At 33.3% G+C, this 19,161-nt stretch overlaps 1 protein-coding gene across 5 annotated transcripts in view; it reads left to right on the forward strand.

The window, feature by feature from the left end:
• FAM227B (family with sequence similarity 227 member B) overlaps positions 1–19,161 on the forward strand; it is a 211,283-nt gene that overhangs the window by 12,441 nt on the left and 179,681 nt on the right. For all 5 annotated transcript variants that reach the window (XR_007153019.1, XR_007153020.1, XM_047862979.1 and 2 more), the window contains exons 4-8: positions 2,679–2,910; positions 4,261–4,328; positions 9,923–9,958; positions 10,661–10,765; positions 14,662–14,760. Coding sequence is in view for 3 of the 5 variants with exons in the window: in XM_047862979.1 (XP_047718935.1) it covers positions 2,679–2,910; positions 4,261–4,328; positions 9,923–9,958; positions 10,661–10,765; positions 14,662–14,760 (540 nt within the window). In the remaining 2 variants the exon portion in view is untranslated. The remainder of the gene's footprint in view (positions 1–2,678; positions 2,911–4,260; positions 4,329–9,922; positions 9,959–10,660; positions 10,766–14,661; positions 14,761–19,161) is intronic.

Raw genomic sequence — 19,161 nt, forward strand, 5'->3', positions numbered from 1 at the left:
GTTTTCAAATGTGGCTGTCATTCTGACTTGACAATGTTTGTTTCCAAGAATTGCATCCTGTGATTATATCTTATTCTTCCAAAGTCTTTGTACTTTTTGATACATAAGACCCAAATTTTAATGCAGGAAACTTCTCCAGGTGGTTGTGTCTTGTTTAAGATACAATATGTAGGAGTTGAGAGATGGCACTTAGGTATCTAAGTGTATTCTTTTTTCTAAAATGGTAGAGGGACATAGATACCTGTAGGAAAGTTTTCTAGAGTTAGAAGCTAGATATTATTCAGGTACCTGCTATTATTAGAGAGCATAATTTATAAATAAGACATGTATGATGGGTTCAGAAAGTCTTTAAAGGAAGAAAAAGGCAAGTGGATTAGACCAAAGCTATTTAAAATTTTAAATAATTCCTGATCTGCAGACTTCATATTTATTCCCATTTAGCTAAATTCCCAGAATATCTCACCCAAATTCCATTCCAGAGTTTATTCTCTGCAGATTTTCTACCATTGCAAAAAACATTCTTTTACTCATACACCTTTCTTAATGTAGGCCAACTTTTTTTGTTTTGCTATTAGTTGATTATAATTAAAAGATAATCTTGTATTTAGATTTTCAAATATTATTATGAAACTCCTTCCTTTCCCTTCATTTCCCTTTCTCTTCTTCCCTTACTCTCTTTCCTTTCCTGAGCAATTTAGTCCTGAAGCCACTTTGGGACCCAAACAAGGCAGGTGTCCATATTGGCACTGGGGAGGAGGATGTACTGTGATGGCCCTGGGAAAGCTATCTGAATTCAACCATGGTGAGGAGGGTATACATGTGATGCCTAAGGTCCAAGGGAGTGAGATGATATCCACCTGTAGCTGGGGATGAGGAGTTTTTCCAGGGATGTATGGAAGTAGGCTGTGGCTTGGTATGAGAAGTCAGAGCTCAGGTAGGGGTAAGGAAGGTATCCCTGAAGAATTGGCAGCCTAGCATTGGACATCAGAGTCTAAGCAGGATGAAAAGGGCATCTACATAGAAAAGAAGCTCCCAGTGAGAGGAGAGGTTGGTTACCCGAAAAGATTGATCAAATAAGTACATATACTAAAGATAATGGCAACTAGATTTTTCACTGTTGGAGGTGGTAATTGTACTATGGAAAGAAAGAAAACTAGAATGTTTGGAATTGGAATTCCAGGTTTCACTGTGAACTCATGGTTTTAAATACAGTAAAACCTTAGTTTGTGAGCATAATTCATTCCAGAAACATGCTTGTAATCCAAAGCACTTGTATATCAAAGCAAATTTCCCCATAAGAAATAATGGAAACTCAGATGATTCATTCCACAACACAAAAATATTTATATAAAAGTGGTTACAATACTGTAATATAATACAAAATAATAAAGAAAATACAAATGTAAATAAAAATAAATGAATTAACCTGCACTTAACTTTGAAAACGTTCCTGGCTGGTGTGAGGGAGAGAGAGGAGGGTTATTGTGTAGGACAACTTTCTCTATTACTGATTGAATCACTGCTACCTACTGACTCAATGGAATCTTTTTCTGCATGGGGGCCATTGTGTATGCTCGCACAAATGTTGACTGCAGTACAATATTAATAAACTCTTATTATATACTAATATTAATAAACTCTTATTATATACTATATTTAATGTAACTGGTAATAAGGCAGCAGAGGAAAGGGTCTATGTTCTATATGTGCAGGCAGCCTGACCTAGAAAGAAGCAAAGAATTCCTAAGCTTACTCTTGTATGGAAAAGCAAAGGACTGTCCATAGGTGCTTTGAAGTGACAAAAAATACATGAGTGCCAGTTGTGGGCACCTTCCAACATTCTGAAAAATCATTGATTTCTGCCAAACACCGCAGCTTGGGACCAAGCATCAAAGCTCAGGAGACAATCACCTACAATCAGTGAGACAGAGAGAGAGAGAAGAACCATTGGCTCAGTTGTGACCATGTGACTTTCAGGGTCATGCACTACTCGTATTGTAAGGCATCACTTGTTTATCAAGTTAAAATTTATTAGAAATTTTTGCTCATCTTGTGGAACACTCACAAAACAAGCTACTCGTAATCCAAGGTTTTATAGTACAAAGAGATCAAAAAAAGACTGGGGAATTTGTAGACTGAAGGAGACTAAAGACTTATGAAGCCTAAATGTAATACATGACACTGAACTAGATCCTTTTGCTATAAACAGCATTATTGGTTCAGTTGATAAGACTTGCACAGAGTCTGAGAATTAGGTAGGAATAATGTATGACTGCCAATTTCCTGAACTGATGGTTATATTTGATTATGTAGGAGAATGTTTTTGTTTTTAGTAAATACACACTAATGTATTCGAGGAAGATGGGGCATCAGTCAAGTAAGCAACTTATTTTCAAATGATTCAGGAAATAAATTTTGTTTGGTAAAACATTTGAAACTTCTAATCTTTATGATTGTTTCACAGTTTCAAAAAATGCATTTAATAAAAAATTATGCTGTGTTGTGCAATATTTTGAACACCTGAAACTAACATAACATTGTATGTTAATTATATTTCAGTAATATAAAAAAAGATAATGCAATGGAATTAAGTCTCAATTTTAGCTCATTGATTTTGAATTCTATTATTTAAATTCATCAAAAATGATTTAGGTTGTATTCACTCACATTTTTTGCAGGATTATTGGCCAAGGGAAATCTATTTTGGAGACAGTGATAAATGGTTACACACTGTAAAGAAAATGAAAGAAGATAGTTCATTTACGTCAATTTATACACATCTGTGGGGAACTGTCCCTCGAATACATGATGCAATCATTACCATGGAGTCAAGATTAGGGGAATGTTCAATTCTTTTGAAAAACCATGCCTCTAAAATATTTGAGTGGAACAGCATAATTTCTGAGACAAGTAAACTTTATTTCTTTATAATGGTAAAGTAATGGTCACTTTTGTGTGTCTGCATGTCTGTCTCTGTGTGTGCATTCTCATAAAGAATGAAATCCTAAGGTGTAAAATATCTAAAAACATAAAATTTATTTTATTTTAAAACTTCTTCATTTCAACATAGTTCAGTCAAGATTTTTAGTTGAACATGAACATGTGGATTTAATGGAAGTGTTGTTAGAACAAAGCCTAAAATAGTTGTGAACTTTGTTAAGCTAGAGTGGAGGTAGCAGAATAACAAGAAAACAGGGTTGCATCAACTCTGTGTTGGTACCAGAGACAAGCAAGGCAGCAAGGGTCAAAACGTAAGAACAGAAACACCTAAAACCCAAAGTAAGGTGAGCTACATGAGCTGGGTTAGCCTGTAGGAAGTGTTCAGCATTCAGTAGTGAAAAACTACAGACTGAATGAAGAGCATATCTGCTAGTAATGATTGTTTTTACCTTTTTTCAGTATTTATATAATATTTTTCTTATCTAGTTGTATTTCTTAATGCTTAGAGAGTAGCTTTAGGTACTAATGGTGATTCTTGTATTCTTTATTTAGTGGGCAAACTTTTCATAATACAATCCTTAAAAATGATAATATTGGTTTACTTACAAAGTCTTTTCTGTGTGTTAAATATATTTAATTAGTTATATTAGATATCTGACCTCCTTTTTTACATCTTGATTTGTCAAATTCTGACAATGTGTTTAATATATTATTAAATTCACTACTGTTTTAGTTTAAATTTTCTTACTGAATTTTTCATCATTTTTAGTGTTAAAAGTTTTTAAGTTATATAAGCTATATATAGAGCTTGTATGTGTGTCTGTAATAGAGGGAGGTATAGAGAGAGAGTGAGCACAGGTGTACATTTTCAAAAAATATTTTATATTTTATATATATTTTATATATACTCATTGTCCTCAATATGTAAATGTCTGAGCTTCAACTCAGGTCTAGGTTACCTGACTTCAAAGTAGTCCCCCATAATCTTTCACTGGGCCTTGCTCCAAAGTACTGTACTTTATTGAATTTAAGGTGACCATGAAATAACCAAATGTAAGTAGCTAAGCTATTTGAAAAACATGGGCTTATTCAGTGGGAAATAACTGAGATAAAACTTTAGATTTAGGAGGAAGTACCAAAGACAAATTAGTTAGAACATGAAATTTCTAAAAAAAGGAAACCTAATACAGTATTTGTACATTCAACTAAGGATGTGTGTGTCTAGCATTATGCTTATCAAAATAGCTAGTGATCTCATTAAATAGTTTAATATGTAATTTCTTTAAAGTATTTAAATTTTATCTAATCATTCTTTTAAAGGTTCTAAAAGAAAATTGGAAAGATACAAGGCATTTCTAAGGAAGCACCATAAGAGAAAGAAGATAATGGTATGGATGTGTGTTCATCTTCCTTGAAAAATTATATTTTCACAGAAAATATAATTACTATAATTTCCTAGATAAGCACCTATAGAATTTTTAACGTTTCCCTTTAGTCTTATTGCCTGTGTATCTGTTTATGGGTTTTTAAAATAGGTGGACTCATATTCTTCTTTACACTCAGTATTAGAGTGTTGGCATTTTTCACATTACTGTTACTTGAAGACTTAATGTATACAATACAACCTCCAGCTATTTAATAATTTATAATAACCTACTTCACTATTATAATAGTGCAGATTCCATGTCAGTCCTCTTCCTTTAGAAAATATTAGCAATTACTTTTTATTACCTTTAAAATTGCTTTGTCAATTTTTGTTAAATCTCTTTGAGTGTCTGATTAGAATTATAATAGACTTCAAATGAACTTTTAGAAACCTAGTCCTTTTCAAAAATACATTCTAAAATTATATAATGTTACAGTCATGAAGACTTTAAGTACCACCACTAGCCTACCCACCTCATTAAATTTTGTTTTTTAAATTTCAAAATTACTTTGTTTATTCCTGATATGATTAAGGTAGTCATTTTAGAGAATCAGAAGAAATAGATAAGCAATAGAAAGGATAAGCGCTGTAATTCTATCATTTATCAGCAAATCACATGTATCTCACTATCTAGTTGTCACTTTCACCTTTCTTTTATTTTAAAAATAATTCAGAAAATTTGGATTAAATTATACATTTCTTGGGGCGCCTGGATGGCTCAGTTGGTTGAGCAACCAACTTTGGCTCAGGTCATGATCTCTTGGTTTGTGAGTTCGAGCCCCGCGTCAGGCTCTGTGCCGACATCTCAGAGCCTGGAGCCTGCTTCTGATTCTGTGTCTCCCTCTCTCTCTGCCCCTCCCCTACTCATGTTCTGTCTCTCTCCGTCTCAGAAATAAATAAACATAAAATTTTTTTAATTATATATTTCTAATTCATTAAATGTATTATGAAATTTTCATCAATAAATATTTTTCTTCACCATATTAAGTGTAAACTAATGTAATAGCTCTTTGGTTAGACACTTAAGTTAGTTTTCATTATTCAGTATTATTTACAAAGCTGCTCTGAACTTATTTGGAGCTAAAGATTGTGCTCATCCAGGATTATTTTCTTAAGATAAATTTCCAGAAGTGGAACCGCATGGGAAAAGAAATGTGAAAACCTAAGTGTTTTGATATGTATTGCCAAATTGTTCTCTACAAAAGTAGTACCAATTTATATTTGTAACAATAGAGTTTGTGATTGATCCCTTACCCATTTCCTTGTCCACATTTAATACTATATCTTTGAATGTTTGCACAGTTGATTGACATAAATGTTATCAATTGCATATGTTTTACTAATGAAGTTGATACTTCAGGTTTTTCTTAGCCTTTGTGTTTCTATTACTGTGAGTTGCCTACTTATGAACTTCGGCCATTTGGGGGGCTGTTCTTCTTTCATTTTTACAGCTGTTTGTGCTTTAAAAATGTTAACTCTTTCAGTAATATACCACTTTCTTTGTAGCTTTTTAGCCCAAAGAAGGTTTTTTTTTATACCACTTTCTTTGTAGCTTTTTAGCCCAAAGAAGGTTTTTTTTGGTCATACAGAATTTTATATTTTTATGGATCTATAATTTTCTATTGAAGTTTTCTGCCTTTAGTGCCATAATATTTAAGAAGTCTTCCTTCATCACAAGATCATACATACCTTCACCTGTGTTCTGTTGTATCATTCTTACAGATAATTGTGTGTGTGTGTGTGTGTAATTCTTTAATTCATCTCATGTTTATTTTTGTGTAAGGGAGTAAAACATAAGAATTTTGTTTTAGGTCATCAGTAAATTTGTGTGATTTTCTTCATATAAGGTCTAAACATCCCCTGTTAAATTAATTCTTAGGTATCTTAAGTTTTAATTACCAATGTCACTGAGATTTTTTTCCATTAGTTATTAAATGGGTTATTGTTGGTATATAGGAAATTATTTTTGGTATATGCATACTAGTCAATAGTGTTAGTGGTTTCTCATCTTGTCTTCAATTTAGAAAGAATGATAGTACTTTGCTATTAAGCATCATTTTAAATGTTTAGATAGCAATTTTTTTTTACACAATAAAATTTATTTTTATTCCTAGTTTTTTAAAGATATGTGTATGTGATGTTGATAGAGATCAGCTATAGCTATAAATATCTCCTTGCTCAAATACTTGAAAAAGAATCTCCATGGTTTGAAAAGAGAGGAAGATAATCCACAGTGATGATAGCAGAAGCTACTTTCAACTTTTAATCTATGAATGTGTCAGATTGCATTAGTAGCTTTTCAGAAGTTGAGCCATTCTTATATTCTAATATTCTCTTCTTATATTCTTACATTCTTAGGGTATACTTTTTTATTACATTACTGGATTGGATTCGCTATTGTTTTGTGTGGATGTTTGCATGTGTGTTTGATAAGATATGATTTTCTTTTGGTTTTCATATGAAAATTACACTAATCCCAGAAAATGAGTTACTTAGCTATATTTCTCTTTCTAGTTTGTAAACTATAGAATATAGTAGTTATATTGAGATATCATTTGTTTTATAGATATATAGATATAGATTTAGATATAGATAGAGATACAGATTTAGATATAGATTTAGATATCATTTGTCTTTTGGATGTTTGGCAAAAGTTGACTATGAACTTCTGTTTATTTAATTATTGTTTATATTTTGCAAGGGGATTAGGTAGGTTGACAGAAATGCTGTGTGGAAGTTAACAGATTTCATAAATATCAACTTGGGTAGATTGTCAAAGCATAATATTGAGTGAAAAAAACCAAATTACCCATTCATCAGTCAGTGGACATATGGGGTCTCTCCATAATTTGACTACTGTTGATAATGTTGCTGTAAACATTGGGGTGCATGTGCCCCTTCATATAAGTATTTTTGTATCCTTTGGATAAATTCCTAATAGTGCAGTTGCTAGTTCATAGGGTAGTTCTATTTTTAATTTTTGAGGAACCTTCATACTGTTTTCCAGAATGGCTGCACCAGTTTGCATTCCTACCAACAGTGCAAAAGTGTTCCCCTTTCACCACATCCTTGCCAACATCTGTTGTTCATGAGTAGTTTGTTTTAGAGGAGATGTGGTATATATATATATATATATATATATATATATATATATATATATACATATATATATATATATATATATATATATATATATATAAAACGAAATACTACTTGGCGATGAAAAAGAATGAAATCTTGCCATTTGCAACAACGTGGATGGAACTAGAGGGTATTATACTAAGTGAAATAAGTCAGAGAAAAACAGATAACATATGATTTCACTCATATGTGGAATTTAAGAAAGTTAATAGATGAACATAGAAGAAAGTAAGGAAAAATAAGATTAAAACAGAGAGGGAGGTAAACCATAAGAGATTCTTAAATATAGAGAAAAAACTGAGGGTTCCTCGAGGGGAGGTGGTTAGAGATGGTTTTAAATGGGTAATGGGAATTAAATAGGGAACCTTTGGGGATGAGCACTGGGTGTTATGTGTAAGAGATGAATCACTGAGTCTACTTGTGAAGCCAAGACTATACTGTTAGTGAATTTGAATTTAAATTTAAAAAAAAAGCAAATTACCAAATAGTATGTACAGTTGATATGATTCCTTTAAATTTGAAAAACACACAAGAAGTGTTCATATTCTTAATGTATAGGTACACACATAGGTAAAAATCTGTTAATGGAATGGAAGGAATGCAAACCCAACAAAAATAATAGTGACTATCTGAAGGAAGGGAAATACTGAATAGAACTATAGAGATCATGGTAAAAAGGGAATCTGAACTTTATACTTTATTATATAAATTTCACATTTTATTTTAAAAATTAGTGTTAAGCAGGGGTGCCTGGGTAACTCACTTGGTTAAGCATCTGACTTTAGCTCAGGTCATGATCTCACAGTTCATGAGTTTGAGCCCTACATTGGGCTCTGTGCTGACAGCTCAGAGCCTGGAGCCTGCTTCAGATTCTCTGTCTCCCTCTCTCTCTGCCTCTCCCCTGCTCACGCTCTGTCTCTCTCTCTCTCTCTCTCTCTCTCTCTCTCTCTCAAAAATAAACATTAAAAAGAAAAGTCTTAGGCAAATACTAAAATGTCAACAGTAATCCATTCTAGGTTGTGGGAACATGAAAACACTGGTAATTTCTTTTTTTTTTAATTTTTAAAGGAATTTCAAAAATTCTGACTTTTGAATTTTATCAGATAACTTCTGCGGATCTATTGCAATGACCTTTAGATGAATTATACTAACAAAAGTTTAAATTATTTTTATTGCTAAATATGTCTTATTGGATTTTTTTATCTGGATTTTAACATGTGTTATTTATATTTTTGTGATATCTTTTCTAGTTTGTATAATCAAACACTAGTTCTGTATTACTGTTACTGTGCTCTTTGAAAACTTCTAGTATATCTTTGCTTCCCACAGAATAAAGCCAGGACTTTGAGATTAACATTAACATTAACATCTTTCTAAATCTGACCCCATCCTCATTGACTAATTATATCTGTAGCTCTCAAGCACACAGCTGTCTGTTTTTATCATAATTGATTTTATTTTCCCTAAATAATCTTTTTTTGCTCCTTTGCATACTTTTTAAAATGTCAATAATGTCATCTTCCTTCAGTTAGTAATCTGCTCTCGTTCTTTCAAATTTGTTTCCTTTGTCATTTCCTTTATGACATACGTATTGTATAACGTGTGTGTTTATGTGTGTGATTTGCCTGTAAGTTTAGTTATTCCTGGAGGAAGTAGGGATGTGGAAATTGTCAAAAACTAATGTATACAGGCTACTTATTCTCTGTGTAAAGTAGAATGGGGGACATAGAGATACACCACCTAAACTGTCTGTCAAGGATCTGTTGCCCTAGCTGCTAAGAGTGCTTTAGGGGACACCCTTTAGCTGTCAGCCCCTTTCGGGGTTTGCTTCACCTACAGAGAAATTCCTCTTCTAAAGACATACTCTTCCAGGAACCACCTAAATCCAGTGACTGATCAAGTTGGAGGTGGAAAGGCCTAGCTATTTCAACCCAGTGCAGGATAACTGTGATGGGCCCTTTCAGCTCTAAAGCCCTTTTTAGAGTGCTTTGAGGTTGTTAGGCATATATTACAGCTGACTTCTCTAACTTCCCAATTATGCCTCTCTCTTTGCCTTCCATAGATATTGATCCCAAAGGCACTCCCAGTAGATATTCTGCACACTAAATTTCACCTCAGAGTCTATTTCCCAGTGAACCAAAATGGCAATAAGTAGTTTTATATTTCTGTTATAGCCCTTTATCCTTCTGTGTTTTGTTTGTATACATATCTGATTCCCTTATTGAACTATGACTAGCTTGAGGGCAAGGACCATCTTTGTATTCCTAGCATGTAGCACAGCAACAGCATTCTAGGCTTCAGTAGGAGATACACACACACGCGTGCATACACACACCCACACAAGTTATCTGAACAAATTTACAAAATATAAAAATTTAAAAGATTTTTAAAGATTTTGTTTTAAATGTTTTCCAGCTTTCAGATGAAATGGAGACGAAGAAGACTGTAGAGGTATTTAAAATTTCTGTTCTATGAGATTATGTATCAAAAGTATTATGTAGAGGGGCGCCTGGGTGGCTCAGTCAGTTAAGCATCTGACTCTTGGTTTCAGCTCAGGTCAGAATCTTACAGTTCGTGGGTTCAAGCCCCTCATCAGGCTTTGAACTGATAGCTGTGGAGTCTGCTTGAGATTCTGTCTCCCTGTCTTTCTCTTCCCTTCCCCCACTCTCTGTCTCTCTCTCTCTCTCTCTCTCTCTCTCTCTCTCAAAATAAATAAACATTTTTTTAAAAGTATTATGTGGAAATGAAAAATGTTTATAATAACATAGATGTAGCTATAAATATAGATGGAGCCCTGAGGGAAGAGGTGGGTACAGGTATAGAAGCTTTCTCCTGCCTTTCTTTATCGGTAGTTTAGCTAAAATTCTTGATCATTTGGGTTATGTCAAAGTTGGTTCTGAAATATGATTTTGTTTTGCTTTTGTATTTGGCATATGAATATGCCAGGGCTCTTAATTTCATGGAATCAGAAAATATGAATATTTTTTTAAGGTAGGATAAATATTTTTCACTTATTTTAATAGGAGAAAGTGAAATAATTATGTTAATGAATTATAGTTAAATATTTATTTATCTGTCTTCTGTAGTCCTGTGAGACTACTATACTGAAAAGGGTGAAGTAATTAGTGTTCTGTGATACTTCCTTCTTTCTAGGGTTGCAGCTTCTCAGGATTCAGAACAAATGAGCTTACTCAACTACCCAGACATTTGGATGCTGAACAAATTTATCTTTTTATTTTAAAAACCCAGAAGTTTGATGTACGTAAACATTGTTATTGTATGATACATTTTGAGAATATGATTTAATGAATCAGACCTTTATTTAAAGCTATGACAAATTAGGTATTAAGCATAAGCATGATTGAATTTTGAAGGCATTAAGTCTGGCAGGAAAAGACCAGTGATATTTAATACCCTGATCACTAGAAAAAAATGTATTGGACTCTGTGTTACTGCCTCAGGAGTCTGAGGCTGCTACTGTGCATTGCCTTGGCATGTGACTGTAACAAGTGTTTTCCCCTCCCTCTCCTGCATTATCAGCTCAAGATATTTTAGTCTGCTTATTTTGACCCCAAAATAACTTATGGGAGCCCTTCCCCACAATCCCATCTTTTGTGCCTCCAAGTGTCTGGGGAATTTTTGAGTAGTATCTCCACAGGGTGGCCAGTTGAAAAACTGTAAGCATAGGAAGGTAACTAGATCATTGCCCATTGGTTGCCAAAGGTGGGATGAGAGTTGTGTGGTTACTAATACTGATTTCCCACTTAAATATTAGGTGGTCACCTAACAAGTTTTCCATTTCCTGAAGGCTTAAACAACACTCCCTTATCCCCAAGCAGATTCCTTTCAGACAGTTCTCTGAGATGAAGTTGGCTCCTGGTAGGCCCTCTTCCCCATCTTTCACCTCCAGCTTTCCTGTGCCTCTTTGTTTCTCAACCCAAAATCCCTGTTTGTTTCCTCTCCTACAATAGTCCATCAGAAGGAACATAATCAACCATTAAGCCCCACCTAATGGTTTTAGTGTTACAAGAAGTAGAGTCTGATTGACCTGGTTTGGATCTTCTGCTTACCCTCAGGCAACTACAGAGCACCTCTATTAACAACTATATCTAGATTCAGTAATGACACTCTCTCTTATTTTCCATGCTAATACAAATGTTTTTCAATTCTCTTTTACATTTTGTGGGATTTTGGTGACAGTGAAGGCTTAGTGTGACCTATTTATACAATCACCTGATCCCATTTTTGTAGAGAAATACTATAGGTGCTAATTATAGTTATGCCTGGATCATGAGCATATTTATTTCTTTTCTCTGACAATATTTTCCACACTTTCCTCAGGAAAAATATTTTATTGTTATAAAAAAATTGTGATTCAAATCAGTTTATGAATGTTGTTCTAGATAATCTATAATATTTTTTCTAACTCTAAAATTCCATGTTCTAAGATGGTACTACTATATTTTAAATATGGATCCATGGGGCACCTGGGTGGCTCAGTCGGGTTGAGCGTCGGACTTCGGCTCAGGTCACGATCTCGCGGTCCGTGAGTTCGAGCCCCGCGTCGGGCTCTGTGCTGACTGCTCAGAGCCTGGAGCCTGTTTCAGATTCTGTGTTTCCCTCTCTATCTGACCCTCCCCCATTCATGCTCTGTCTCTCTCTGTCTCAAAAATAAATAAATGTTAAAAAAAAAATTAAAAAAAATATGGATCCAGTACATCTAACACAAATCAGAAGATAATCACATAAACAAGACATAAAAGTGCAGCTATGAGGAATTTTTAATATGGTTAATTTGGAGGATGCTTGCATTTTTGAAAGAAATAGTAAAGTGAAGAGTGGAAGTAGATACGGGTAGAGGGTGGATGGAGTATGACAAGCATCTGGGTATATCTTGGCATAGATACCCAGTGTTTTATTTGGTAATATCCCTAGCTGATTTCAAAAAAAAATTTAAATTGGTTTACTATAGCATGTACAATGCAATAGCATTAAAATAAATTATGAGGTTATAGTAAAGAGAATAAGTATAGGAAAATAAAAATAATCAGAGAAGATTATTTCATAGAAATGCTTATGATAACAGACCAAGGGATTGAACTTAAGGATCTGAAACTTGCAAAGAGGAGGTTATAGGGCTTCTGTTACAGGAATGGAAGTATGGGAATCCATTGAATTAACGAATTCACCTAACCCCATCCAAACATGTTCCTTTACGTACAGTCATTAATTTAGTTCCTTGATGAGAGAAAGTGTACATTATTCCCTTTACCTCCCAGAACAGAACCATGGTTACAGGTGATGCTTACTAAACACTTTATTGAATTAAAGTGAGTGAAAAATGACCTATATTCTGAATAAGAGTAGAAAGCTGAGCCACAGGCATAATGATATACATGAATAAAAATTCAAAAGAAAATTAGAAGTCATTTTGTCTAACCTAGACTCAATGTTAGGAAAAAAAATAAAGTTCCAAGTTAGATAATCTAGGTTTTAAGATATGTTTACATTTACTTGAATCAAAAAAAAAAAAAAGTATCACAGAGTGGTGAGAGGAGAAGAGAGAGCCTGTTAACTTTTTCAGCTGTGCTTGGGGTTTTGGGGCAATTTCCAATTTTTGATTGTTTTGACTAAATATTGATATACTTTAAAGAATTTGAAATTTTACTGAAAAAGGAAGTTAGTGATACTAGACATAGCCAAAACAGAATAGAAGCAATCATGAACTTACTGTACACTGAAAAGAATCTTTGCTTGAAATTTGCAAATAATTTAAACAAAACTATTCAGCTTTTCCCTGTATTTCAATTTTCTACTTTTTTTCTTTATGTACTTTACATATTTCCTTATAATTAAGAAGTACTAAATCTAAGCTGTTAAGTACTAAGTACTAAATTGAAGCTGTTACCAATGGATTCCATACTATAATTAGTGTCCTATGAAAGAGAAGTGCCCCCACAGAATCATGACAAGGAATCTTTTTTGGCATAAAAGTAAGCATGATATCCTTTTGTAGACTTGTACTTGAGGAACAGTAATTCATACCTATAGATTTCATTAAAGTAAGTCTTGAACTGTAATGAATCTGGCATTTTAAAACTTTTAGTATATCAATAAGATAAAATCATCTATTGAATGTGCCTATTTAAAGCAAGATTTCTGATCAACATAAATAGATTTAACTTTATGTGACAATTTTTATCAATTGCCTAAATAGTACACTCTATTTAGATAGGGTCTAGACTTACAATGGGGCTTGTTGGGATAGAATTCCAATATTGTTGGTATCTGTCTTTAGTATAAAAAGGAAATTGTAGCATGTGTTGTGGAATTTTTGCTGTTCTTAGTCTAGCCTACAATGTCATTTCAATAGCTACTATGCAAATCTGATTGTTGAGCATATGAAATGTGGTTAGTGTGACTGAGATGAATTTTTTATTTCATTTCTTTTAATTAACTTGTATATGAATTTTAAAAGTAATAGCTGATTCAGTTATTGAAAGCTCTCAATTATGGTTGGAGCAAAATCACAACTCTGTATTTTATGAAGTCTAAATACTGACCTAGTATTTATGATAAAAATGAATTGTTCAAATTGAGATGTGCTATAAATATAAAATATATTCAGTATTTCAAACACCTGCTCCCACAAAAGAATGTAAAATATTTCATTAAGAATTTTTTACAACAGGAGCACCTGGGTGGCTCAGTCGTTTAAGCGTCCGACTTCCGCTCAGGTCATGATCTCACAGTTCATGAGTTTGAGCCCTGTATCAGGCTCTGTGCTGACAGCTTAGAGCCTGGAACCTGCTTCTGATTCTTTCTCTGCCCCTCACACACTCACACACTCACACACACACACTCTCTCTCTCAAAAATAAACATTAAAAAAAGAATTTTTTACAATTATATGTTGAAATGATAATATTTTAAATATATTTTATTAAATAAAATATGTCATCAAAATTAATTTCACTTTTTACTTTTTTAAATTGGCTACTAGAAAATTTAATATCATCTACATGGCTCAACTAAATTTCTATTGAACAGTGCTAGTCTATAACCATTGAATACATACTCTATATACAGCCTATTTACATTAACATGTTTTATAATGTATTTTAATTTGATCTCCACGTGTCTTTTGTTCCACAGGAAAAAGTTTTCAAAATCTGGAAGACCCATTTTCTCTCAGAAGCTTCTATTGCTCTTTTACATGATTCATTTTGGTGGTGGTTTCTGCATAAATTTAAGGTATGATGTTATTTTTTAAACTTCTTTTTTTAAGTTGATTTGTAGTACAGTGAATTTTTTAGTAGAGATAGCAGTGGTACAAAAAAGTGTTTTTTGGATCCTTTCACAGAAATTGGGTTTTTAGTATTCTTCACATGTTAGAAATCCTGTTTAAAATCTAGAGTTCTTTCTGGAGCACCTGGATGATTCAGTTGGTTAAGCATCTGACTTCAGCTCAGGTCATGATCTCATGGTTTTTGAGTTTGAGGCCTGCATCTGGCTCTACACTGGCAGCAAAGAGCCTGCATGGGATTCTCTCTCTCCCTCTCTCTCTCTCTGTCCCTCCCCTGCTTGCCCGTGTGTGTGTGTGTGTGTGTGTGTGTGTGTGTGTTCTCTCTCAATAAATAAATAAACTTTAAAAAAATCTAGAGTTCTTTCAGAGGAGTTAAAACTTTAATATGGATTTCAAAGATCCTGAATCTTCATTAATCAGAAAAAAATTGGTGAAATCAGTGTAGTGAATAATACAGTTTTAGCTTAACTCAGTGCTATAATGTGCTGACAAACAGGTAAACAGAAAGCCCACTGTAAATCATTGCAGGAATTTTCATCTGGAAAATAGTCCATACCTCTGATGGATACAGGGTCTTTATTTGATTCAGAAAAGTAAAAAACTCTGATTGGGTTTAAGAAGAGAAAGACATCTGGATATCTGGGAAAGATATCTGGGAAACAGTAAGAGAATGGAAATAAGAAGCACATGAGTCTTACAGTTAGAGAATATGGGAGCCTGGGAAAAGTGGTGAATACCAGTGACTGTTGTATGTCCTCTGGATCTGGGAGAGTAGCAGAATGAGGAACCCTGGGATCACAGCCCAAGCACTAAGAAGATGTGCCATTACATCAAAGAAGTTTACAAATAGACTCCACTCTCTACCTTTCCCCAGCTCAAATTACTTGCACAAAGCTACTTATGGATTGTCACAGGAATTTTGTACCATGAAGAAATGGGTGTTAACCAGTTGTACATACAAACCATTCAGTTAGTGCTATATGTTAGAATAATTAGTGTAATTCTAGATTAAGGTTATCTGTCCTGTATTTCTGATATTGTTAGGAGCTCTGGATATAGCACTATCTAGGGAAATTCATGAAATCAGGAGAATTCCATCACCTTAAATTTCTTTCTCTAGATCTGGATGCTGAATTTATGTTTTTCCTTGAAACAGAGAAACATTACATTCCGGCTTTAATCTGTTAAGATTATATATAACAAGTTTTTGAAGGAAACATAATCTAAGAGTGTTTCTAGTAATTGTTTTGTCAGGCAATAATAGTATTTTATTGCTTTGAACAAACACAGATTTGACACCGAAATATTAATGACCCACTGCATTTATATTGTTTTTGGAATAATAAGGAATTAGATTTTTTTTTATCTTTAACCAAGCTATTCTCTAGAAACTAGTGGCTTTCTGAAATTAAAATGTAATAATTTAGTAATAACCTTAAAACATTATAACTTAATAAGATTTCTGGTGTCATTATATTTGACTTGTTTTGAGAAGGAATATGTAAGTTAGTTGTATCAGTCTTCTGCTAGTGTTCTAGGGAACTGAAAGGGGCAGTTTAGGGATCCAGATCAAATTGAAGCAAACTTTCCATGATTTAATGAGAACAATTCCTCTTTCATCTGTTTTGTTCATTGCATTTTATCTATGACTTTATTTCTAAGAGGGTTTATTATAATATATATACATATTATTTTGAAGCTAGTGAACTATATAAAGTGGGAATAGAGCTATTCCTTGAATATTTGCTTTGTTAGGTAAGCTCCTCTTTTAAGCTTTACTATCGTTTTAGATGGATGCAAAACACATAAATTCTATCTATATTTGAGTACACTTTATGAAGAATAAATATTACTGATTTTATACCTAGAATATGGTAAAACCACAAACCACTTGTTCAATTACCAATAGTTTATATGACAAAATACATAATCATATTCTAAAGCTTTAAAACATATTTCAGTAATTGTTATAGATTAATATAAAAGCATATTTCCTTTATTGCCTATGTTTAGTGATAACTTGGTCTAGTAGAATTTTAAATCTGGCTTTCCCAAATAATTATTGTGAAACTTTGGGCTAGTCAAAAAACCTCTCTGAACTTCACTGATCTCATCTCTAAAAAACAAAACAGGTAGAAAATTACATATACCCTGCTTTTTTCCCCTAAAGTTGTTGTATTAAAAGTGGCATGAATAAGAAGACACCTAGTAAACTTTGAAATACTATATAAATATAATATGGGATTCAACACAATAGAATTAAGAGATCTGACTTTCAAAAACAAGTTTATCCACTTAGTAAATAATGTGTCCTAGAATAGTTACTTATCTCTCTAAATCTTTCATAAAATAAAAAAAATCACATACTTTGTATGTTTCTTGGGTTAAATGAGAAAGTACATGTAAACTTGTTTACATGGAGCTAGGTATATAGTGTTTAATGGATATATCTATCATTATTATTATTATTATTATTATATTAATTGAGAGAACACAGTATTCCAAAAATTGGGGGCCAATGTATAGGCTAATTAACAAAAGTTTCCCTGATGATGTTTGACTAGAAGAACTTCAGTAATGATATTGCAATATACTTAATATTTTTAAAAATTGCCCTTGGGACTTGGGCTCCCCCAAAGATTCAGAAATCTGGAAAGCACATTATTCCCACCCATATAACAACAAAGGAAACCCATATAACCTATAACATTACAACTTTTTAAAATTTATCATGTAGAGTAAATTTCAAAGCAAAGAATGTTAGCAGGGAAAAAGAGAGTAATTGTATGATGGTAAATTGGTTGATTCATCATTATTACTAATAGGAAAAGTCATAAATATACTTAGATGTTCTAACACCTCATTCTCAATAATTGGTAAAATATACAAAAAAAATCAGTAATTATATAGAAGACTTGAGCAACACTGTCAACCAGATTAATCAATCTAATTGACATTTACTAAATGTTTCTCCTGACACAACATAATATAAATTTTTCTCAAGTACACATTAGACATTTACCAACGACTTTCTGAGCTAGGAAAACATCCTAACAAATTTAAAATAATAAAGTCATACAGAGTATGTTTTCTGACCAAAATGGAATTTATGAATGAATAACATAAAGCTGACACTAAAGCCAAAGATATTATAAGAAACAAAATAATCTATAGACCAAAATTCTCTTTGATGAATGTTGATGCAAAAATCCTCAACAAAACACTAGCAAACTCAGTTCAGCAAATTAAAGGATTATACACTCTGACCAATGGGATTTATTCCCAGAATGCAAGTATGATTTTTTTAAATGTTTATTTATTTTGAGAGAGGGTGCATGCAAGCAAGGGGAGGGGCAGAGAGAGAGAGAGAGAGAGAGAGAGAGAGAGAGAATCCCAAGCAGGCTCCATGCTATCAGCACAGAGCCCAATGTGGGGCTTAAACCCATGAACCATGAGATCATGACCTGACCCAAAAATCAAGAGTCAGATGCTCAACTGACTGAACAACCCAGGTATGCCAGTAAATGATTTTTTAATGTATTGTTGAATTTAGCCTACTAGTATTTTATTGAGGATTTTTGCATCTGTGTTCATCAGAGATATCCGCCTATAGTTCTCTCTTTTTTTTTTTTTTTTAAATTTTTTTTTTCAACGTTTATTTATTTTTGGGACAGAGAGAGACAGAGCATGAATGGGGGAGGGTCAGAGAGAGAGGGAGACACAGAATCGGAAACAGGCTCCAGGCTCTGAGCCATCAGCCCAGAGCCCGACGCGGGGCTCGAACTCACGGACCACGAGATCGTGACCTGGCTGAAGCCGGACGCTTAACCAACTGCGCCACCCAGGCGCCCCTATAGTTCTCTTTTTTAATGGTGTCTTTATCCGGTTTTATCCGGTATTGGGATAATCCTGGCTTCATAGAATGAATTTGGAAGTTTTCCTTCCTTTTCTATTTTTTAGAATAGTTTGAGGAGAATAGGTATTAACTCTTCTTTAAATGTTTGGTAGAATTTGCCTGTGAAGCCATCTGGTCCTGGACTTTTATTTGTTGGGAGGTTCTGTTTTTTGTTTTTTGTTGTTTTTTTTAATCCAATGTCTCTGCTGGTTATCCATCTATTCAAATTTTGTATTTCTTCCTTTTTAAGTTTTGGTAGTTTACATGTTTCTAAGAATTTATCCATGTCTTTTATGTTGTCCAATTTGTTGGCATATAGTTTTTCATAATATTCACTGATAATTGTTTGTATTTCTGTAGTGTTTGGTTGATATTTCCCCTCTGTCTTTTATGATTTTACTTATTTTAGTCCTTTTTCTTTCCTTTTTGATAAGTCTGGCTAGAAGGTTATCAA

Source organism: Prionailurus viverrinus, chromosome B3 (genome assembly GCF_022837055.1).
Source record: "Prionailurus viverrinus isolate Anna chromosome B3, UM_Priviv_1.0, whole genome shotgun sequence".
Classification (NCBI taxonomy): Eukaryota; Metazoa; Chordata; class Mammalia; order Carnivora; family Felidae; genus Prionailurus; species Prionailurus viverrinus.